This window comes from Thalassophryne amazonica, chromosome 14 (genome assembly GCF_902500255.1).
Source record: "Thalassophryne amazonica chromosome 14, fThaAma1.1, whole genome shotgun sequence".
NCBI lineage: Eukaryota > Metazoa > Chordata > Actinopteri > Batrachoidiformes > Batrachoididae > Thalassophryne > Thalassophryne amazonica.
Genome location: NC_047116.1, coordinates 7,129,132 through 7,152,585, shown reverse-complemented (window position 1 = coordinate 7,152,585; position 23,454 = coordinate 7,129,132). Strand labels below are relative to the sequence as shown.

At 44.7% G+C, this 23,454-nt stretch overlaps 1 protein-coding gene across 2 annotated transcripts in view; it reads left to right on the top strand.

Moving 5' to 3' along the window:
* The window catches only part of enox1 (ecto-NOX disulfide-thiol exchanger 1), a 60,320-nt gene extending 41,264 nt beyond the window's left edge, over positions 1 to 19,056 (top strand). For both annotated transcript variants that reach the window (XM_034186268.1, XM_034186269.1), the window contains exons 7-14: positions 986 to 1,092; positions 2,866 to 2,983; positions 4,812 to 5,008; positions 9,629 to 9,736; positions 10,538 to 10,594; positions 11,996 to 12,098; positions 15,453 to 15,538; positions 18,265 to 19,056. In XM_034186268.1, coding sequence (XP_034042159.1) covers positions 986 to 1,092; positions 2,866 to 2,983; positions 4,812 to 5,008; positions 9,629 to 9,736; positions 10,538 to 10,594; positions 11,996 to 12,098; positions 15,453 to 15,538; positions 18,265 to 18,396 — 908 coding nt within the window. In that variant the 3' untranslated portion in view covers positions 18,397 to 19,056. The remainder of the gene's footprint in view (positions 1 to 985; positions 1,093 to 2,865; positions 2,984 to 4,811; positions 5,009 to 9,628; positions 9,737 to 10,537; positions 10,595 to 11,995; positions 12,099 to 15,452; positions 15,539 to 18,264) is intronic.
* Positions 19,057 to 23,454: the final 4,398 nt, after the last annotated feature.

The window sequence follows — 23,454 nt, the reverse complement described above, 5'->3', positions numbered from 1 at the left end:
GCTTCTTCTCATTGAAAAAACCCAACTGAGGTGGTTCAGACATGTGGTGAGGATGCCCCATGGTGGTCTCCCTTGGGAGGTCCAACTGGGAGGAGGCCTTAGGGAAGGCTCAGGACACACTGGAGGGATTAAATTTCCCACCTGGATTGGGAATGCCTCAGGATTCCCCAGGAAGAGTTAGGGGGACTTGGCTAAGGATAGGGAAATGTGGGATGAGCTGCTTGGCCTACTTGCCATCACGACCCAAATCTGGAGAAGCATCAGAAAAATTAATGAATGAACAACAAAAAAAGATGTGGATTTAAAGGTGAAGAGACCAAATTAATTCCTTCAAAAACATGTGTTCCACAGGTTTGAGGTCAGATGGATCCAGTCCTTTGGATCCACCTCGATCAGCCTCTGTTGTCTCAGCAGACTGTCATCATTCCGTGTTCTGTCTGTCAGAAGAACTACATCAAGTCTTATTTTTCAGATACACATAAAAAAAAGAAGAATGATCATAAAAATCATGGCTGTGCAGTTTGGCCTCCCTGCTGTTCGATGTGAATCATGGTCACACCATCGCCATGACAACCCACATGCATCATGAGAGGGCGGCATGTTTTTTTTTTTTTCTCTTATCCATTGTGTAAGAAGATATCAGTGTCTTTCAAAAATGATTCCTGATCTGATTCTAAATAAGTCAGTTTACCTAATGTGAAAGAAACAGAATGCAATTAATGCAAATTAATGTTATTCTTGAATTTGCCTTTAATTTGCTGCATCGTGTCTGAGCTGGCGGTGGAGGATTGTCCACGTGTTGATTGTCTGAGCGAGCAGATGATGGCACGGCGTGTGTGGTGTGAACTCGGCGGCGGCTCGTGTGCGTCCACGGTCTCTCCTCTGTCTGCTGTATGAGCCTCAGTCAGTGCTGCCACGCTACATAAACGGCTTGTTTTGTCTTCATCCTCCCTCCTCTTCCTCCTCCTCCCTGTCCACCCCAAAGTCGAGCAGATCACCGCCGTTTTCACCGCCGCCACCAGGCAAAAGGCATGGGACCATTTCTCAAAAGCACAGCGCAAGAACATAGACATTTGGCGCAAGCAGTGCGAGGTTGGTATGCTTTGACCTTTGTTCTGTCTCTTTGCTCCGCCTCCTCCCCACCGCTTCCTTTGCTGTTATCGTTTCTGAGCCGTCAGGAGAACGCGGACAGACAGGCGGGTTGTCGTTTGTCTGGATGCTGCACACTGACAGACACACAGCCTCTGATCGTCTCAACACTTCCCCTCCAGCCCAGATGTAAACCCAGATCTGACGCCTCCTCCACAAGTGTGAGGCGCTGCCATGGCAACAGTGATTTCCAGGGTTAAGTCTGTGATCAATTATTCATCCAAATCTCAATAACAAGCACAAACACGAGAGGGTTCTGTGTAAAAGGAGGGAACGTTTGTCCGTTCTCGGCTCAGTAATTGGCTGGGGTCACGCAGCAGCACAGCGCGGTGGCGCCCGCGGCCCGTGGCCTGCAGCCCACGGCCTGCAGCCCGCACCGCTCCCCGAGGATTTGGTTTAGTCCAAAATCAATGCAGCGTGCCAAAAAACCTCGGCACCAAATTCTCACTCCAGTCAAGTCACCATCATCACATGTAAGACTAAAACGTGAAGAGCAGGTAAGAGATAGCGCCAGCTCGTACCCGTGTTCTTGGTAAGTCTGCACACATCCACATCTCTATAGCAACAGCACTTATTCTGCGAACTGCAGGGAAAGACGCCACGGCCCACTTTGTGAAACACCCATTAGTCTGTCAGGAGTGTGCTGTGAAATCACAGCCGGGATATGATGAGTAATATGATGAATATGGCAGCCGGCACCAGAGCTAATTGTCACGTGCGTTTGTGCAAAAAGCACCGAGAGACCAGGTTTCTCCGTTCAGCCTGAGTTACAGTTTCTGTTCCTCAACACCTCTTGTTGCTAAGCGCACAACTACACGTGCCGCATTTGCTTCAACCACAGGGGGGCGGTATAACCGTGGAGCCATGAGAAGAGTACAAATACGCAGAAATGACTCAGCTGGAACAATAACAAAATGAAAATGACAGTTTCAATCAAAGTGCCCATAGCTAATTATTGTCCCGTTAGCCATTACTGTTGGCTAACTCAAAACACGCCCACTTATTTAAAAGATGCCGCTGTTGTTTTTTTTAAATACACCCAACAAATTTTTTGAATTTGAAATTATTTCCAACATATGAAAGTACTAAATGTCTTGGCGAAACTCTTGTACCTGCATTAATGGTAGATGTTCACCAGGTGGCATTGTTGCTCCATTTCAAGAACCTTGGGACACTGCAAATGATGAACAACCTGCTGCTTATCTTAGTAGATTTCTTGTTTGATCTGTTGGGGGTCAGGGGGCATTTTATCTGGGCCAAAGGTCAAAACAGGAATTTGTTTTGAGGACAAATCTTGAAATAGTTCAAACAAATACCACGTCTGAGTAGTTTCAGGTTAAAGATGCTCTCCAGCCTCAGCGCTCACTGAGATCTGAGTTGTAGGTCTTTTCTGGCATTGCCATGGTTCAGCTTCAGTTTCTGACAGTTTCCTAAAAGCTGACAGAATCTCTGCTGACACTAAAGTTGAGATTATACAAACTGTTATTTATTTATTTATTTAAGACACTTATTTCAGGTTAGACTGAAGCTCCTCAATCAGCTTTATTTATTTCAGAAACGCTTAAAAAAAAAACACTTTGATGCTTATGAAGCAGTAATTCCAGTTTCATTGACTTTCTGCTACCTCCCACTTTGTGCACCAGATGAATACGTCACTTCCCCCCCAAAAAATGTAGTAAATGCTCACGATTCTGTGTGTGTGTGCGTGTTTTGCAGGAGCTGAGAAACGCCCACAGTGAGGAGATCATGGGCATCCGGCGGGAGGAAGAGATGGAGATGTCGGATGACGATTTGGATGAAAATCCGTCCAAGAGGCCGCGCTCTGACGAAAACGGTACGATGGTGCTTCAGTCGTGTTTTATCTGAGCATCCCATCCCCCACCTTCTAGAGCCTCCACTGCTGACGCGACAATCAACACACGAAACCAAAGTACGAAACTGTACTGGATTTGTCTGCCAACGTTTTTGCCCGTTTTCTGTTGAAATGAAGGATATTTTTTTTCGCGCTCCAATAATTTAATGATCTGTTCTGGCCATGCATCAACCAGATTGCCATCCTGTGCATCATCATTGAGCAGTCTTTAGAGTGGAATTCATCACTGTATAATAACTTTGTCGACTATGAGAAGGTGTTTGACAGCACTGACCGTGAAACCCTCTGGAAGCTGCTACGTCATTATGGATCATGAAGAGGTCAACAGCACACAGACGTAATGGAGTCCAATGGACACTATGGGATCAGCTTGAAGACTTAGACTTCACTGACGATCTCGCCCTACTTTACAACAGCCACTAACAGATGCATGACAAGACAATGGGGCTGGACGCTACCTCTTCACAAGTTGGTCTTAAGATCCAAGAGGGCAAGACCAAGAACCTTAAGATCAGCACAAAAAGTGAGGACCCAGTCACACTGCAGGGAAGCGAGCTGGAGGAAGTGGAGGCCTTTGGAGGCAGCATCAGTGACAAGCAGAGTGGAACAGACGCAGACGTCAGAACAAGAATCGGCAAGGCGAGGGCAGCATGCTTGGAGTTGAAGAACATATGGAGCCCCAAGGTGGTATCGACTTGCACAAAGATCAAGCTGTTCAACTCGGTGTCAAGTCAGTGCTGCTGTACGGAGCCGAAACATGGAGGACAACAAAGAAAAGAAAATACAGACTTTCATCAACAGCTGCCTGAGAAGAATCCTGCAGATATCAGCAACTCAGATCTGTGGCAACGTACCAACCAACTGCCAACTGAAGATGAGATCTGGCACAGAAGATGGGGATGGCTTGGGCACACCCTGAGGAAACCAGCCAGTAACATCACCAGACAGGTGATGACATAGAACCCCCAGGGAAAACGAAAAAGAGGACGGCCAAGAAACATCTGGCAATGGGACCGTGAGGCAGACAGAAAGAAGATGGGCTCCACCTGGAAACAGCTGGAGAGGGCAGCCCAGGACCGAGGAATCTGGAGAACTGTTGTCAGCGGGCTATGATCCGGGAGGAGCGACGGGCAAAATGATAAATAATTTAAACCAGATGACTTTGTTGTCATGACCTTTGACCTGTCACTTATGTCATTTCCTCTCCATGTACCATCTTGTATTGTTTCCTCCTTTGCTCAGTTTGACTTTTTTCTTCTTTTTCTTTCTTGCCTCACTTTCTTTCCCTCCTTCCTCACTTGTTTCCTCGACCTTTCGCTCAGTGCTTCCTTCATCCTCGACCTTATCCTTACACCTTCTCTTTCCCAATTTTCTCTTCCTCCTTTTTTCTCTTACTCCTCTTTACATCTTCCCTCCAGTTTTTTTTTTTTATTATCTCCTTGCCACTCTGCTTCTGCTTTCCTGTCTCCTTTTTCATCTTTTCTCCCTGTTTCCTCACTCCTGTCCTCCTGGATTGCTCTCTTACTCTTGTAGTTTCCTTGTTTCCAAACTCTTTTCCTTTCCTACCCACTTGATTCCTCTCCCCTTCACTCATGGCTTCTCCTAATTTCTTTACTCTTCTCCTTATGTCTCCTTCACGCAGTGGGTTCCTTCATCTCCTGTCTTTCCTTTCCTCCTCTTTTCTTGCTTTTGTCTATCCTTTCCTTATCTCCTTGCTGCTCTGCTTCTTGTTTCCTTTCTTCTCTCCCTTTTTCCTCACTTTCTCACCTTGCTTCCTCTCCTCCACCAGGAGTGTGCGATCAAAGCCACGCCTCTCTGAAGGAGGAGAACGACTCCCTTCGTTGGCAGCTGGACGCCTACAGGAACGAGGTGGAGCTGTTGAGGAGTAAATCGTGTCGCCCCGACGACGAGCAGACGCTGACACGCTCGCACAGTCCCACGGCTCAGATCCAGCTGCTGCAGCAGAGCATCAGCACCATGCAGCAGGTGAAGCCCACAACAGCTCCTCCAGTTTAATATAGACTCTGTCAAACTGTTCTTCTAAACGAGCAGCTTTTCATGTTAAATGAAAAGCTTAAATTGGTGTTTCAGCTCCAATAACATCTGCACAGACGAGAGCAGGGCATTTTGCAGAACATCAAACCACAAAGGTGAAGAAGTTTTAATGTTTTCCGTTGGATTTATCCTGTTCTGTCCTGCTTTAAAAATCAATGTGCACACACGTGAAATGTTCTTAAGATATGTCATCGGTGACCTGAGGTCACTTTGCATCTTTGTGCACGTGTTTCCAGCATTCATCTCGTCCGTTCAGGAGTTCTCTCGTGCAGCTGAACTGTGAGCACTTTTCGGGCCGGAGCAGCATGTGTGACCACGAACAAAAATAAACAGCACACACTAAACATTCCCCATAATTCATTGCTTCACAAACTCTGTGACATCACAAATCTAGTTTACCTCCACTGACAGTGAGTTCAGCCCACAGTGTCACTGCTGACAGAACAAGATGCGTTTTACAAGTGCCTGCAGTCGTACACACATATGGTGTCTGAGCGCCACCCTCACCCGCCGCTATTTTTACATAAGCAATAAAGAGCAAGTGTGAAAGAAGAAACCAGCAAACATCCACCTTTGGTGTGTTCCTTAACGTACGTCGTTATTTACCACAAGTAGGAAGGACCTCCTGTGGCGTTCTGTGGTGCACCTCAGTGGTCTCAGTCTTTGGCTGAAGGTGCTCTGACTGGACTTCAGTGTGGTATGCAGGGGGTGGGAGGTGAGCAGTTTCCTCAGCATCCTCCTCTCTGACACCTCCACCACAGACTCCAACTCAACCCCCAGGACAGAGCCAGCTCTCCTGATGTGCAAAGGCACAAAGTCTAATGAATAATAACAAAAAATCACAGATATCACAAGTCAGATTCATAACATACAACAAACACCTTTAAACGTCTTCTGGATGTTGTCGTCCTGATGAAGAGTAAAACTGAATTTGAGATGTTTTAAAAAAAAAAATCCCATTAAACTCTAAACTGTTCTGTGTCTGAAATGAAATAAAACATCCTTCAAATTAAAACATTTCTGTCTTCTGAAAGAGGGATCAGACTGAAAGACGTCCTCAGCGTAAGACAGAAGACAGCTGTCACTGAGACGTCAAACAGTCCCGTCCAGACGCAGCGGCGCTGAAGCTGCTTCTCATCAGTGTCTCTGTCTAATTTAGTCATCAGATCTCCAAAGTGTCACACTGACGATGTACACACCCTGAAGCCTGCGACGTCCAGACACCTCTAACAAAAAGACAATTTCAAACAAAATTACATCTGTGTCCATAAGTTCATATGGACAGAAACAGCAAACAGGAGCGCTCGGAGCGCATGCTTCTGCAAAAACACCACAGACCTCCATTCGTCATCAACTCTGCTGAAAAATTACTGCTTGAAAGTTTTATATTGTGACAACAGTTTAAAATAAATAAATAAATTGATGATCGTCCACTCAGGAGACAGCTGATCAGCTGATCTCTCCCATCACGTAAATCCTGAGCTTTTCGCTCCCTTGTTCGTTGTAGCGGATTATGAAATAAATTTTCATCAGTGGATCATGTTTGGTCAAATTATGCAGCTTTTACAGTTTAAAATCTTTACATTTGATGGAGGTGGCTCAGACAGTGGAGTGGGCGGAGCCACAGATGTTAATCACCCCCTAATCACCTCTGAATCTCCATCCAATCCAATCCATTTTATTTATATAGCATATTTAACAACAAAAATGTTCCAAAGTGCTGCACATACAATAGAATCACAATAGATAAAACCCCAGTAGTCAAAAATTAAAAATAAGAAAATTAACAATAAAATTAACTAAAATGTGCAAGATAAATAAATAAATACATACGAGGTCTATTAGAAAAGTATCCGACCTTATTATTTTTTTCAAAAACCATATGGATTTGAATCACGTGTGATTACATCAGACATGCTTGAACCCTCGTGGGCATGCGAGAGTTTTTTCACGCCTGTCGGTTACATCATTCGCCTGTGGGCAGACTTTGAGTGAGGAGTCGCCCACCCTCTCGTTGTTTTTTCATTGTTTAGGAATGGCTCAGAGACTGCTGCTTTGTTTGATCAAAATTTTTTCAAAACTGTAAGGCACAACTGAGTGGACACCATTCGATAAATTCAGCTGGTTTTCGGTAAAAATTTTAACGGCTGATGAGAGATTTTGGTCTGGTAGTGTCGCCGTAAGGACGGCCCACGGCGCCTGATGGCGATCTGCGCTTCGAGGCGGCAGCGTCTCGCCGTTTCAAGTTGAAAACTTCCACATTTCAGGCTCTGTTGACCCAGTAAGTCGTCAGAGAACAGAGAACTTTCAGAAGAAGTCGGCATGAGGAGTTTATTCGGACATTCCATTGTTAACAGACATTTTGTAATGAAAGAACGTGCGGGCAGAGTCGCATGTCGGGCCGGACCCGACCGCGGGGGGTCGCGACAGGAAAAACACCTCCGTTGGAAACCTTAACGGGCAAGTTGGAACATGCCCAAGCTGTTAAACAATTTCTCAGTTACTCACTTGTTGAAAACCATCAAAAGCCGCCTGAATTTTACAAATGGTTTTCAACACGGAGGTGTTTTTCCTGTCGCCGCGCACACAGATTTGCCGAGTCGTCACGGAAACAACTCGGCGAATTTGCGCGCACGTCTTTCATTACAAAATGTCCTTAAACAGTGGAATGTCCACATAAAGTCCTCGTGCCGGCCTCTTCTGAATCTTCTCTGTTCTCTCACGACATCCTGGGTGAATTAAGCCTTAAATTAGGATGTTTTCAGGTCGAAACAGGCCGATGACGGCGCCTGGAAGCGCTGGACGACGTCCCGCTGTGTGGGAATTCCTTACAGCGACAGAAACACCCCATAATCTCTCATCAGTCGTTAAACTTTTCACCGAAAACCAGCTTAATTTCTCGAATAGTATCCACTCGGATATTCCTCACAGGTCCAGAAAAAACTTTGATAAAGCAACGCGCGCCGTCTTGAGCAGCGTGTGAAACAAAGGAATTCAGCCGAGAGGGTGGGACCACATCTCACTCAAGGCCTGCCCACAGGGAAATGACGTCACCGACGCGTGAAAAAACTCACGCATGCGCACGAGGGTTCAAGCATGACTGGTGTAATCGCATGTCATTCAAATCCATATAGTTAAAAAAAAAACTAAAAGGGTCGGTTTATTATCTAATAGACCTCGTACAGCATACAAAAGATAAAACCAATAAAATCTACCAAAATAAAAACAAAACCAATAAAACAGGACCACACAACTCACTCAATGTTAAAAACCAGAGAATAAAAGTGGGTCTTCAGACGAGACTTAAAACACTCCACTGTGGGGGCTGTTCGGACATGGAGGGGCAGAGCGTTCCAAAGTCTGGGGCCAGCCACAGAGAAAGCCCTGTCCCCCTGGTTTTAAGTCTCGTCTTGGGTACCACGAGCTGGAAATGGCCCTCAGACCTCAGAGCACGTGCCGGAGAGTAAATTTGTAGGAGGTCAGTGATGTATTGAGGGGCCATTCCATTCAAAGCTTTAAAGACAAACAATAAAATCTTAAAATCAATTCTAAAATTAATAGGAAGCCAGTGCAAAGATGCAAGAATTGGGGTTATGTGTTCACGCTTCCAGGCTCCTGTTAAAAGTCGCGCTGCAGCGTTCTGGACTAACTGCAAACGGGAAAGAGCCCGTTGGCTAATGCCGAAATAAAGTGCGTTACAGTAGTCCAGACGACTTGAAATAAAAGAGTGCACAACTTGTTCAAAAAGGTTGAAAGATAAAAACGGTTTTACCTTTGCTAAAAGACGAAGATGATAAAAGCACGATTTCAAAACACCATTGATTTGTTTATCAAATTTAAAATCGCTGTCTATAGTGACGCCATGGCTGGTGACCTTGGGACGTACAAAATCCTTAAGAGGTCCCAAGTCAACGAGGGCACTTCCAAACAACATAACCTCTGTCTTGCCCTCATTAAGTTTCAAAAAATTCTGTGACAACCAAGCCCTGACGTCACACAGACAGTCGAGTAGGGGTGTCAGGGGGCAAAGGCTGTTTTTAGCGATAGGCATGTAGATTTGACAATCATCAGCATAAAAATGGTAGGCCACGTCATGTTTTTTAAAAATCTCTCTGAGTGGGAGGAGATAAAGAGCAAAAAGGATGGGTCCCAGGATAGAACCCTGGGGGACTCCACAATGAAGAGGGGCTGAAGACGAGGTGGAGTCCCCCAGCCTGACGGAGAAAGACCTCTCCGACAGGTACGACCTAAACCACTCCAGAACAGTCCCCCTGACACCCACACAGTCTCTCAGGCGATCTAAAAGAATTGCGTGGTCGACTGTGTCAAAAGCTGCAGTGAGGTCTAAAAGCACTAAAATGGCTGAACTGCCAGAATCAGTTGTTAAAAGGAGATCATTAAAAACCTTTAAAAGTGCAGACTCAGTGCTGTGAAATGCTAAGACCCACTCACTTTCAGACCATCCAGTCAACATGAAGTCCGTGCAAATTGCTGCTTCTCCAGGAAAAGCATCACTATAACAAAAAAACTGAAGACTTCTGTTTCTTTCAGCAACTTCTCAGCCTGCAGGAACAGCTGAGGAGTAAAGAAGCTGAGCTGGATCAGGCCAGAGAGGAGCAGCGCCACCTAGAGGGGGAGGTGGTCTTACTCCGAGACAAGGTTCGTACAGCCAGTGTCATAAAATGCAGGGAAATGGTTCCTTTTAGTTCAAGCAACCGCTTCATCTTTGGAACAATAATCATTTTGAAAATCTACCACCAAGAGAAGTCACAGTGTTTCCAAGAGAAGTCACAGTGTTTCCATTTCTTGACGTTACGGTTCTTTTATGGGTGTTTTATGTCAGTAAAGTTGTCAGAGTGCCGTCTGTCTGCTGACACATCCACCCAGTGTGAACTAGTGAATATCTTAACGGTAATCATGTCACATTGTGACAAGGCGATCACCTTAGTATTTCCTGTTTTTCTTGTTGTTTAATGTTGACAGATTATACTGTATTTCTTGTCTTTCTGATGCCTGATTCTGTTTTTTCTCTCTGTTTAAGGTGCAGCTCCATCCAGAGATGGGTGTGGTAATTGTGCTGTCCTGTGCACCAACTGCATTTCCTGTATATTCATTTTGTGAATTGTTCTGTAATTTGTGTCTGTAGCAGAGGGTCACCCCTTTGAGTCTGGTCTGCTTGAGGTTTCTTCCTCAGAGGGAGTTTTTCCTTACCACTGTTGCTCTGGGGGTTAGTAAGGTTAGACCTTACTTGGGTGAAGCACCTTGAGGCAACTCTGTTGTGATTTGGCGCTATATAAATGAAAATAAATTGAAATTGAAATTGAAAATTGAAAAACAGTTTGTTGTGAGAAACCGGTTTCACAACAATCGGAAGTGCATTATTTTTTTTATTCTTATTATTTTGTCGTTGTCGTCATGGACAAATGGTTCTGGTCGGTCTGTTTGTCTGTCTCTCTGTAGCTGCTGAATGTTAACGGGGAGGCCATAGAAGTGATTAACGGGAAGCTGCACGAGAAGGTAAGAAATCAAGATGAGCAGCGTCTGAACAGGTTTGAAGATTGTACAACTAAATCTTTAATAAATTAATTTAAACAGTTTGTAACTGAACAGGTCCCATGAGAAAAATGTCCACGAGTTAGTTTTGTAACCACAGAATGAGACGAGTCAGAGCTCTGATTTGACAGATTTCACGTTCTGCCGTAACGGTCTGTGACTTATGTTAAACTACAGGACATAGTATGAGTTAGCTGTAACTTGCTCTCAAGATGGCCTGAGCTATAGTTAACTAAGCCAACTTGCAACTAGTTGTATTGTCGAATTTACGCCACAACGCTGTCAACACAAACAAAGCGACAGTCTGCGATTGGCGCTGCTCTTTTATTAAAGTGTCTGTCACACTGTGACGGACTGAGTGACGTATGAGTGACATATATGAAATTTTGGTATCAGTTGGCGTTTGTTTTTGTGAATTCAGCACCAGGGGAGGGAGGACAGTTCCAGACACAGCGACATGCACCTGTTCCTTTCATCAAAACTGAAGGAAAAGACACAGCGACGGGGTGCTTTTTTTTTTTTTTATCCGGACGTCAGAGCGCTCTCGGTGGATTCTCTTGCTGAGAAAGGAAAGAAGGTTGTTTGTTGTCCTCACCGTTGCAGCCACAGTGAGGAAATATGACCTCTTGTTCCTTGAGTGAGCTGAATTCCCAAAACCAGCTCCCCCCAACCTGCATATGTGTCTGGAAACCAGGAAAGCCGTTCTGCTGAATTCAGCTCTTTGTGTTGTCAGCGGAAATGTGACATCATCCATCCATCAGTGCCCCAAATCCACCGGAGACCGACGGATTATCAGTTTACTCAATCCCCCATAGTGTGAGGACATCTTAACTAAGTTATGCTATTAATGTTAGCAGCTTGTTAACTTTTCTGAACTAATTCAGTTTGTTCACATTTTTGCGTTGCTCAGCGTAGAAGATCACAGTTTGTTGTTCTGATTGGTTGTAGGTCTCCAGCTGCATTCAGAAGCATAAAGGCATAAAGCGTCTTTGGAGGCCAAGTCCAGTTACCCAGGATGCCATTTTGTTTCTCTGATGCTCTCAATTTGTTCTGCTGGATATCATACAGCCATCCACCAGAGGGAGCTGTTTCAATCAGTTGTTTTACTTCGTGCTTTTGTGTCCAAACCTTTGAAAATATTTTGAAAGGTCCACAAATATAAAAATAAATATTTGACTTTGAAAAGATCATCTTCATTCAAACCTGCGTGAACTGAAAACCAAGTTCCAGTTTCCAAAATGTGGACTCATTTCAGCCGGTGTGGGAGCAGAACTGAAACAGCATCTTTTCTTTTGTTTTCTTTTGTTTTTTTTGTTTTTTCATTTTCACTTGATGTTGCCACTTTAATCTTGCATATTTTCACAGGGAATCAACGGTTGCGTTCCTTCACTGTACCACAGCAGAGAGCGGAGGAGTGAATTCGTCACCAGAGGAGGCGTCGCTTCAGAGAAGGAGGTTCTGCTGCTCGGTAAATACGGCTGCAGAAGTCGTATTTATAAAACCGGAAGTCACATTTGCCAGAGTGGAAGTGATTCATGGGTCGACAGAAAACTATTTTTTAATAACCCACCAGCAAACCTTTTTGGTGTCTTCATATCGTGCACTTTTTCTGCTAAACTGCATGTTAGAAAAGTCCAGGAAGCTTCAAAGGACAAAAATCCAAATACTTTGTAAATTTACACAAGCATGTATTTGTGTGAAGCTCAGAACTTCTGGATTTCTGCTTTCGAGTTGGATAACATCGAGTTACTATGACAACACAGAAAGGATTTCTTTAAGCCAGTTTTTACTACGGCGCTGCTGCCCGTCTGGCAGACGCAAAGAAGAGAATTGTGGGTAATCAAAGGGAGAAGGGGAATTTTGACGCGACGATCTGTTTCTGTTGCACAACAGCATCACGGAGAAGAACGGAGTCTTCAGCGTGAAACATGACTTCTGAATTTAAAAACATTAAGAAGATGCTTTGCTAATATGCTAACATGCTGAAAGTGCCTGTACTTCCTCTGTACCGCGCTTTACCATAACAGCGGTCAGACTTGGTAGCAGCGCAGCAGTTACGGCCCCGGAACCACAACGCAATGCAGAGTGCAGAAATCTCAAAACGGTGCCTATGTGTTTTCTTGTGTGTACTACCAGCACGCAACTTTTGTGAAACCATGATGTCATAGCCCCGCCTCTCCAACCTCAGCTGGCTGCAAGACATCACATAACAACAACATCAGCAATGGCGGACTACAAACTTGTTTTCGTGCTGCAGACATTACTGAGCTTTACGTGCCTACAACACATCTTCTTCTCTGTTTTTTGCGGCAGTGTTACAGTGCCACATACAGGCCTGGCCTGTATACTACAGTGTTTTTAGTCATTTTGAGTGCACACAGGCATTTCTAGAAACAGCTCCGTGTTTACGGAACATTTGTTGAAAACGACAAAGAAAAAGATCGTACAGGGAAAGTTCCACCTAAATCTCTACTTTATGGATGCTTGTGTGTGCTGTCGCCATCTGGTGGCTGGGTGTAGTTACGGTTGGTTTATGGTGTGACCTTTTGCTGAAGCCTTGTCATTCATATGTGCTGAGGTGTGTTGATGGAAGCTGGTTGTTTTTAAATCGGTGTGGGTTTTTTTTTTTTTTTTTGGTGCTGTCACTCAGAGTCCTTCAGCAGAGACGAGACTCTGAAACACAGAGAGACTAATTCCTCCCGTCTCTGTTTGCTTTTCCTGCTCTCCTTGTTCTCTGTTTCTTCCCCTCCTGTTATTCTTCTACGAGCTCACAAAGATGCATCTCTGCTGTGAGGCAACACGGCGAGCGGCCTGAATCCATTCAGCCGCCTGTGTTTCTCGCTGTCGTATAAATCTTCATTAAACGCGACACTTCGGCCGCACTGACAGCCTTTGCTGGCGTTACCTTTAGAAAAGCGTCAGAGTGACTGTAGGTGCGCTGCTTTCAGCTGCCTCTGCCTCGGCCGGGGCCGAGTGGAGCAGCACATTTATCTCTGTTAGCGGCGCCGAGAAAATCCAAACATGAAGGAGAGGGAGTCCCGGCGCTCCGTCTTCCTCACCGGCTGCTGCTAATCTGCAGCCTGCAAAGCTGCAACTTGTCTCTGCACAAATAATAAAAACACACACGCAGTCGCTCGCTGCTTCAAAGTGACCTCAACACACAAACGATACTGCTGGAAATGTGCACAGGCAGTGTGCGCACACGTTTGTGTGTGTTTCAGAGCAAAATTTACATCATCTTGCAACATGTCACAATGACATTGGTGACCTTTGACCTCTGTGATCCAAAGTCATCAAGTCACTGTCAACCTTTGAATAAGCTGAAGGACCCGTCGTCCAAAATGTAGGCGGGTGGCTCTCATAACTGCTCCAGGGCAGGTGGTGGCGCTGTTACAAAAAGTCATTAAGACGTTCAGTCAAATACAAAAGGTGACCAGATCAGTTTTATTTATTTACTAAGTTTTTGTGACTTTGTCTTGTCCAACTGACTCTACATTTTTTCACCTTCGAAGCCGAGACTGTTTGTCAGTTACTCAAACCAGGAGCAGAGGGCGGAGCCTATGTGTCTGTCCAGGTGGAGACACAATAACTCAAAGATAGATCAAACATTTTATGGACATTTTATTTAACATCAGATTCTGTCTCGTTAATTTCTTTAAAATGTGTTTCTTGGTTTCTCTTTGTCCTGATCAATCAATCAATGACTGTCCTCTGATGGACGGACGTCTGTGTTTGTTTTTGTTGTCCTGTCCTCGTGTGCAGTCCATGGTTCTGTTCTCTTCTTGCTCATGTGTTCGGCCCGGTGGATGGAATTGAATTCGCTACATCTTTAATCTCCAGCGTTTCGGGACATAAATCTTGGAAATAAATGCTGGGTCCTTGGGGGGGGCGGACTGTTGGCCCTTTAACTCCGCCTCCCTCCTCGACTCGACTGCTTTGCAGGATCTCTTAGAATGCTGGAGTCCTTGTCTGGCAGCTCTGGATTCCCAGGAATCATTTCGCTCACGTTCCAGCAGACGTTCCATCTTTTTAGCCGCGGCGGAACAAACCGATTGTTGCTGTTTGTTTCTTCCTTGTGGTGTCACAAGTGCTTTTAGTGGGTTTTTTTTGGGGGGGGGGGGGGTTGACCACTTTTTGATACAGAAAACCTTTTAACTTTTGACCTGTTTGATTGACCTTTAACATCCAGCATGGCCTCCATGACCACTTTTATGTTGACCTACTTTTTTGCCCATTCATTCATTAATTTATTCATTTTCTTCTGCTCATCCGGGTCTGAGTCATGGTGACAGCACACCAAGCAGCTCCTCCCACACTTCCCTGTCCTCGACCAAGTCCTGTGACTCTTTCCAGGGGATCCCAAGACGTTCCCAAGCCAGATGGAAAATATAATCCCTCCAGCATGTCCTGGATCTTCCCCAGGACCTCCTCCTACTTGGACATACCTGGAAAACCTCCCTAGGGGAGACCACCAAGGGACCTCCTCACTAGATGTTCAAACCACCTCAGCTGGCTCCTTTTTATGAGAGGAAGCAGCGGCTCTACTCAGAGTCCCTCCTGGATAGTTGAGCTGCTCACCCTGTCCAGGAGCGTAACACCAGATACCTGACAGAGGAATCTCATTTCCTCTGCTTCTATCCATGACCTCGTTGTTTTGGTCGTTGAAGACAGGAGCATAAATCGACCTGTAAATTCAGAGTCTCCTCTTCTGGCTCCTGTTACCGTCTGTTAATTTAATGACAGATTATTTTGTCTTTTTACCGTCTGGTTTGGAGCAAACAGTTTGTCCATCATGTGACCTGAACTCTTTCCCTCCTTGCAGGTATTATTTCCACGTTCCTCCACGTTCATCCATTTGGGGCGAACCTTGAGTATCTGTGGTCGTACATCCAGAGGCTGGACTCAAAGGTAATCAATCACTAATCACATTGGATCATTTTCTGTTTTGGACCGTCTGCATGTGATGGCAGCACAAAATTTGACCGGTGGACAGTCAGCACTCAGTTTTCATTGGTCCATTCTTGAAACACCGAACACTACCGTCTAAATGTATGGAAATCATAAAATAACACCAAACATGTGATATTAGTAATATAATGTATGTCAGGTGGAAACTGAGATGTAGTTACATTTTAGGTTCTTCCACCAGGGAAGGTACTCTACAGTGGTACCATAGGAACTGCCATATTTTCTGGAGTAACTATAAGTCACAGGATCTGTGACTTATATTCCTGCGCAACTTCTATATGGAAAAAAATGCTATCATCTATGGTCACAAGATGGCACCATCAGCACACATGACAAGCTGCTCCTCTATGCTGAATGAAGAACATTCTTTGTCTTAGAGAACAATCTACATTTTCCTCAAATATGTTTCTGTTCAGTGGCCAAATGAAGCAGTTTACTGGCATTTTGTGCCTGGTACATGCGGACATTAATTAGCTCATTAACTTGTGCTCGTTAACACTCTCATTATACAAATCATTATATAAATAATTAATATTTATGAGTGCAATGATGAGAATATTTGCATGACTGAACGAAAATGAAATGAAAATATTATTTCCATCCATCCATCCATCCATTTTCTTCCGCTTTATCCGGAGTCGGGTCGCGGGGGCAGCAGCTCAAGCAAAGCCGCCCAGACCTCCCGATCCACACACACCTCCTCCAGCTCCTCCGGGGGAACCCCAAGGCATTCCCAAGCCAGCCGAGAGATGTAGTCCCTCCAGCGTGTCCTGGGTCTTCCCCGGGGCCTCCTCCCAGTGGGACGTGCCCGGAGCACATCTCCAGCGAGGCGTCCAGGGGGCATCCGGAAAAGATGCCCGAGCCACCTCAACTGACTCCTTTCGACGTGGAGGAGCAGCGGCTCGACTCCGAGCTCCTCACCCTATCTCTAAGGGAGCGCTCAGCCACCCTGCTGAGGAAACTCATCTCGGCCGCTTGTACTCGCGATCTCGTTCTTTTGGTCATGAGCCAAATCTCGTGACCATAGGTGAGGATCGGAACGTAGATCGATCGGTAAATCGAGAGCTTTGCCCCCCTACTCAGCTCTCTCTTCACCACGACGGTCCGATACAGCGACTGCATCACTGCAGATGCTGCACAGATCCGTCTATCGATCTCACGCTCCATCCGTCCCTCACTCGTGAACAAGACCCCGAGATACTTAAACTCCTCCACTTGAGGCAAGGACACTCCACCGACCTGAAGAGGGCAAAGCACCTTTTTCCGGTCGAGAACCATGGCCTCAGATTTGGAGGTGCTGATTTTCATCCGGGACGCTTCACACTCGGCTGCAAACCGCCCCAGTGCACGCTGAAGGTCCTGATTTGACGAAGCCAACAGAACCACATCGTCCGCAAACAGCAGAGATGAGATTCTGTGGTTCCAAAACCAGACCCCCTCTACCCCCTGGCTGCGCCTAGAAATTCTGTCCATAAAAATAATGAACAGAACCGGTGACAAAGGGCAGCCCTGGTGGAGGCCAACGTGCACTGGAAACAGGTTTGGCTTACTACCGGCAATGCGAACCAAGCTCCTGCTGCAGTCGTACAGGGACCGGATAGCCCTTAGCAAAGGACCCCGGACCCCGTACTCCCGGAGCACTCCCCACAGGGTGCGCTGAGGGACACGGTCGAATGCCTTCTCCAGATCCACAGAACACATGTGGACTGGTTGGGCAAACTCCCATGAACTCTCGAGCACCCGATGGATCGTGTAGAGCTGGTCCAGTGTGCCGCGACCAGGATGAAAACCACACTGCTCCTCCTGAATCCGAGGTTCAACCATTGGTCGAATTCTCCTCTCCAGTACTCTGAATATTATAGAATATTATTTCCATTGCACAAATTGAAAACATTCATTATTTGTTTTATATGACACCTAAATAGATCTGTGATATATTACTAGAGACATGTTTCTTCTCTGAGCAGGAATATGAGGTGCAGTGGGACCCAGGACACACCGCTGGGGAGAGGGAGAACCTGAGGAGCTTTTAGTGGTGTGTGTGTGTGTGTGTGTGTGTGTGTGTGTGTGTGTGTGTGTGTGTGTGTGTGTGTGTGTGTGTGTGTGTGTGTGTGTGTGTGTGTGTGTGTGTGTGTGTATAAACAAAGGTCTGCTTTCTTAAATGTAGTGAAAAATCACAAGATTTAGCTTCCACGCATCGCGGAAGCATTTTTACGAGAAGGTGATGGAACCATGCAACATTCAGAAACGGATGGAACAAAAATGTACAGCTAGTACAACAAATGTATGCAAGTGACATCACCCGTGCAATGGGACAAATAATGAATGTTGCTTGATGGAGAATCCATGTATGTAGGTGTCATAAAATAAATAATGCTCTGCTTAAAATAATGTTGGTACCTGTTGCGTGTTAAAAATGTGACTTGTATTCCGGCAAGATGTATCCGTATTTATTTCCTCTTCATGAGGCATTTTTTTGACAGGTGCAACTTAGACACCAGAAAATATGTTTCCTGAGAGACTCGGCAGCTCCTTGCTGACTGAACGGACATGAGCTTTGATGTTTTATATGAAAATTGTGTACTGTGAGGACGCACAAAGTTTACGTTTTGAGCTGTGAAAGTGACTCAAGATCTCCCGCTGTTGTCCATCTCTTTACCGCGCAGGTATCGGCGGTGGAGCTGGAACGCTTGATGGTCCGTCTGCCGGCGATGTTCAGGCAGGAGCTGAGCGGTGTCGGCGCCACGCTGGAGAAACGATGGAAATTCTGTGGATTTGACAGCCTGGGATCAGCGTGACGCAGGGCAAACGCACACACACCCGCCACGGAAAACCAGGCGAGCGCCTGCAGACCTTAACCTGCGTGTGTGCGTTCCTGAATCTTGAATCTGACAAATGATCTTTATTCAGACACTGGAAATGGAACAGACGTGACATTAATAATATCTCAGATTTTGGCTGATCTGCCTCTTGACAAAATATTTATGGTGAGAGTTGGACTACAGCAGGACTTGACACCTTGGGTCAGGCCTGTGGAACCACCCAGGCAGTCCGTCCTCACCTCATCACTTCTCCAACCAGGAAAACCTCTGACCCTCAAACTGTTGTCTTCATTTGTTCATCTTCAGATAAAAGTCCAGCATTTCTAAGCCCCCACCACCACCACCACCCCAGGGTTTGTTGGATTTTTTGGGGGGTGGGGGCGGTGAATTTTGTTCCATTACATCACCTTGAATCCAGAGATGTTTATGTTAGAATAAACTGATTTTCACGTGGTGAAAACTTTTGAGTTTGTGCATGTTCAGAAAGCGTTGACCTGGTACCACATTATTTTGGGTGACGCGAAAAAAACAAAAGCAACGCAAACGCAACCGGAGAGATCTGGAGGAAAATTAGGCTAATTAGTGTAATTTACAGAACATTTAATTGTTTGTTTGAACAAATGCGCCCAATAAAAATCTATTCTGATATCCAATTTATAGCATTCATAAAAAAAAAACACACATTCTGATTCCGACCCGCCGCTGCTATGGCAACCGTATCAAACCTGCCATAAGTTGTTTTGAACAGTTTTCACGCATCATCGATTCCTCTTTTGTTCATTTGTTTCCCAACAATCATCAATTTTCAAATAAATCTGTGAATTCTACATTTTAACAGTTTGTAACCTACAACTCTGACACTAAGTGACACGGAACAGCAGACATGTTCACGCCATGCCGTTTGAAGCTCCACCCACAGCAGTTTGATGGCAAAGCAACAGTTAATGAGAATGTCCTGACTTTTTTTGGGGGGGGGGGGGGGGGGGGTGTTTGCTTTGACTGCGCCTCAAAAAGGTAGGCGTCACCTTTCGAGCTTTTAGGTGGTATTTTGTGATTTTTGATGTTTTCTGGGGTTTTGGAGTCTTTGTTTGTTTGTTTGTTTTTAGGTGACCCGACTCGTCGTGACGTCTTGTTTCTGACTCATTCCTGTGGTTTGTAACATCAAATATTACCCCAAATAAAAACACAGAACAAATGTTCCAGAGGTGGTTTATTTTCAGGTGTCGGCTCAGTGTTGTTGAAGGTGAGAACATTCAATCCAACAACCATCTGCTGCCTCAGAAAAATCTCACATTTGACCCAAAATCAGAAACCTTTGAGACAGTAACGTCATTGATGTGTTTGAATTTGACTGAAATGATCATAAATGTTTTTTTTCTGGTTTTGAAGACTTATTTCTGAGCGTCAACAGCAGTTTGTGTTTATTTCTCCTAAGTGACGATAAAAGATGACGTTCAGCTGAAGGACGAGGGAGGAGAGTGACAGAATCAGGCCGAAGGTAAAGAACCACAGTGCGCTAAAGGACAGCTGGACCGCCAAAAAAATCACTTTATTATTATGGTACTTATGTCTGTACACAGAAAACAGTGTTTGTGGTACAGTCTCCCAACTGTACCATTAAAGCCGGTCATGTGGTACTGTGTACTTTCTCTGTCGAGGTACATTGAAGCCGGTCATGTGGTACTGTGTACTTTCTCTGTCGGGGTACATTGAAGCTGGCCATGTGGTACTGTGTACTTTCTCTGTCGAGGTACTTTGAAGTTGGTCATGTGGTACTGTGTACTTTCTCTGTCGAGGTACGTTGAAGTTAGCCATGTGGTACTGTGTACTTTCTCTGTCGAGGTACAGTAAAGCCGGTCATGTGGTACTGTGTACTTTCTCTGTCGAGGTACATTGAAGCCGGCCATGTGGTACTGTGTACTTTCTCTGTCGAGGTACTTTGAAGTTGGTCATGTGGTACTGTGTACTTTCTCTGTCGAGGTACTTTGAAGCCGGCCATGTGGTACTGTGTACTTTCTCTGTCGAGGTACTTTGAAGTTGGTCATGTGGTACTGTGTACTTTCTCTGTCGAGGTACTTTGAAGTTGGCCATGTGGTACTGTGTACTTTCTCTGTCGAGGTACTTTGAAGTTGGTCATGTGGTACTGTGTACTTTCTCTGTCGAGGTACAGTAAAGCCGGTCATGTGGTACTGTGTACTTTCTCTGTCGAGGTACAGTAAAGCCGGTCATGTGGTACTGTGTACTTTCTCTGTCGAGGTACTTTGAAGTTGGTCATGTGGTACTGTGTACTTTCTCTGTCGAGGTACATTGAAGCCGGCCATGTGGTACTGTGTACTTTCTCTGTCGAGGTACTTTGAAGTTGGTCATGTGGTACTGTGTACTTTCTCTGTCGAGGTACTTTGAAGCCGGCCATGTGGTACTGTGTACTTTCTCTGTCGAGGTACTTTGAAGTTGGCCATGTGGTACTGTGTACTTTCTCTGTCGAGGTACAGTAAAGCCGGTCATGTGGTACTGTGTACTTTCTCTGTCGAGGTACAGTAAAGCCGGTCATGTGGTACTGTGTACTTTCTACTGTCAAAGTGTCCAAAGTTCCAGTTCATGGCCATAAAACGTTGAAATTTCATAATGTACATTTTGTGGGCATGCACTGCCCCCTACTGGTTGTGTGAAGACATGGCCTTTAGCCGCCCTTACTTGGAGTTTTTGCTGCTTCGTTTGAAGATATCAATAAAATCTTACTGAATCTTCTGCTGCATGATAAAAATCTAAAGAGTGAAAAATTCCACTTTGATAAGTACATTTATAATTTATTTTATAAAAGTTAAATAATTTAAATACTTGGAAGGAGAATATTGAACATTTATTTTAAAAAATCAATAAACCGATGTTCTGAAGCTTCAAAATCGGAAGAGTCTGTAAAATAAAGTAAGTTATGAAACTATAATAATTGGAGTTTTATCTGCTGTTGTGATGTAACAGACGGGTCAGAACTAAAACCAGGCGGCATCTTCTGATGTAACACCAGTGAAACAGAAACTATCTGAAAGATTCACTGTGTCAAAGCAAACACACAAATCTTTCTCTCTCTCTCTCTCTTTTTCTTTTAATGGGCAGTTAAAAACGTTTTGCAGGGAATCGCCCAAAAACACTGTGTTCCAGGCTTTAGTCCCGGCCGCTGTGGTTTTGTGGTTTGCCTTCGTCCACTGTGGTTTTTGTGAATAGTTTTGACGATTTATGAATTCAGGACTTCCTTTTACTTGTTAGTTTAATTTGTGGATTATGGTTTTATTAATCAGAAACGTCATTATCACATTATGAGACACTTTCTGTCATTACGTTTGCCTTCAGTCATTTTTAAAATTTAATTGTTAATGTAATTTAATTTAAATTTAAACGTTTATAAGACTCTTCATCTTAACCTTGTGATCAATACTGCATCCATTTATCACACATTAATATATTTATGTGATGATTTAGTTTGTTGTCTCCACTAATTTATATCTGGAATCACTTTATTAAAATAAATGGCAAACAGGAATAAGAGCCACCAAAAGGTTTGAGGAGCAGATTGAAACATTTTTGATCCCCGCATGCATCTGGATTTGGAACAGGTTTCTCTCAGCTGCCTCCAACCTGGCAACCTTTCAAATGACTTTTAATTTCTACAAAATTACTAGTTTGGAAGTTTGAAGAATACATCTGGATCTGTGCAACAACTTTATTTTGGATGCCTTTTGAAATACAAGTGTCCATAGAGGTGGAGACCATAGTACCCTAGAAACATAGGACCTTGGGAGCATAGGATCCTGGGAACATAGGAATCAAGAACTGGGAAACACAGGATACTGGGAATATGGGGCACTTGAGAAACATAGGACCATGGAAACATGGGACACTGGGGAAGCATCGGATCCTGGGAACATAGGACCTTGGGGGCTTAGGATCCCAGGAACAGGACACTGGGGATATGGGAAACTGTTAAACATGGTACCCTGGGAACATAGAATCTAGAAATGTGGAACATAGGATACTGGGAAACATGGGACCCTGGGAACATAGATATCTAGAATTTTGGAACCTAAGATACTTGTTACATGGGAAAGTGGGAAAGTGACGTACTGGAAAAACAGAATTTAACATTGCAAAACATAAGCTCATGATTACATGGGACCCGGGGAACATGGAATTCTGGGAAACATGGGATACTTCGAAACATAGGTATCTAGAATTGTGGAACACATGGTACTGGTTATATGGGATCTGTGGCACATGGGACAGTGGGAACAAGGGTTACTGGGAAACATGGGACCCTGGAAACATAGATGTCTAGAATTTTGGAACATAGGATACTTGTTACATGGGAGACTGGGAAAGTGAGATACTGGAAAAATAGAATTTAGCATTGTGAAACATAGGATCCTGATAACATGGGACCCGGGGAACATGGGATTCTGGGAAACATAGGACCTGGGAAACATGGGATACTTCGAAACATAGGTATCTAGAATTGTGGAACATGTGGCACTGCTTATATGGGACCTGGGGAACATGGGGCAGTGGGAACAAGGAATACTGGGAAACATGGGACCCTGGTTGCATAGCTATCTAGAATTTTGGAATAGGATACTTGGAGCAGTGGGAACATTGGATAGTGGGAATATGGAAACATGGGACTGGGGAACATAGGAATGACCCCCAGCACACTAAAGTCACTGCGTGAATGGGTGAATGTGGAGCATAATTTTACAGCGCTGCATAAGATGGAAATGTCTTACAGAAATCCAGCGTATTTCCTGTTTTCCAAGATGAAGCCTTGTTGGAGCGATGCAGCTAGTTTGGGCTACTTGCTTTAATATTTATACGTGGTGTGTAGTCACAGAACATCCTGAGAGGAACGAACAGTGTGAAGTCTCTGTCACATTTACTGTGACAACAGCAGTGTTCATGTCATTTATACACAAAAGCTGGCAGCTACTGATTTATTTAGTGGCAAAATCAAAGTCCAGAACAACAGGAAGCAAAATGATCTGAAAA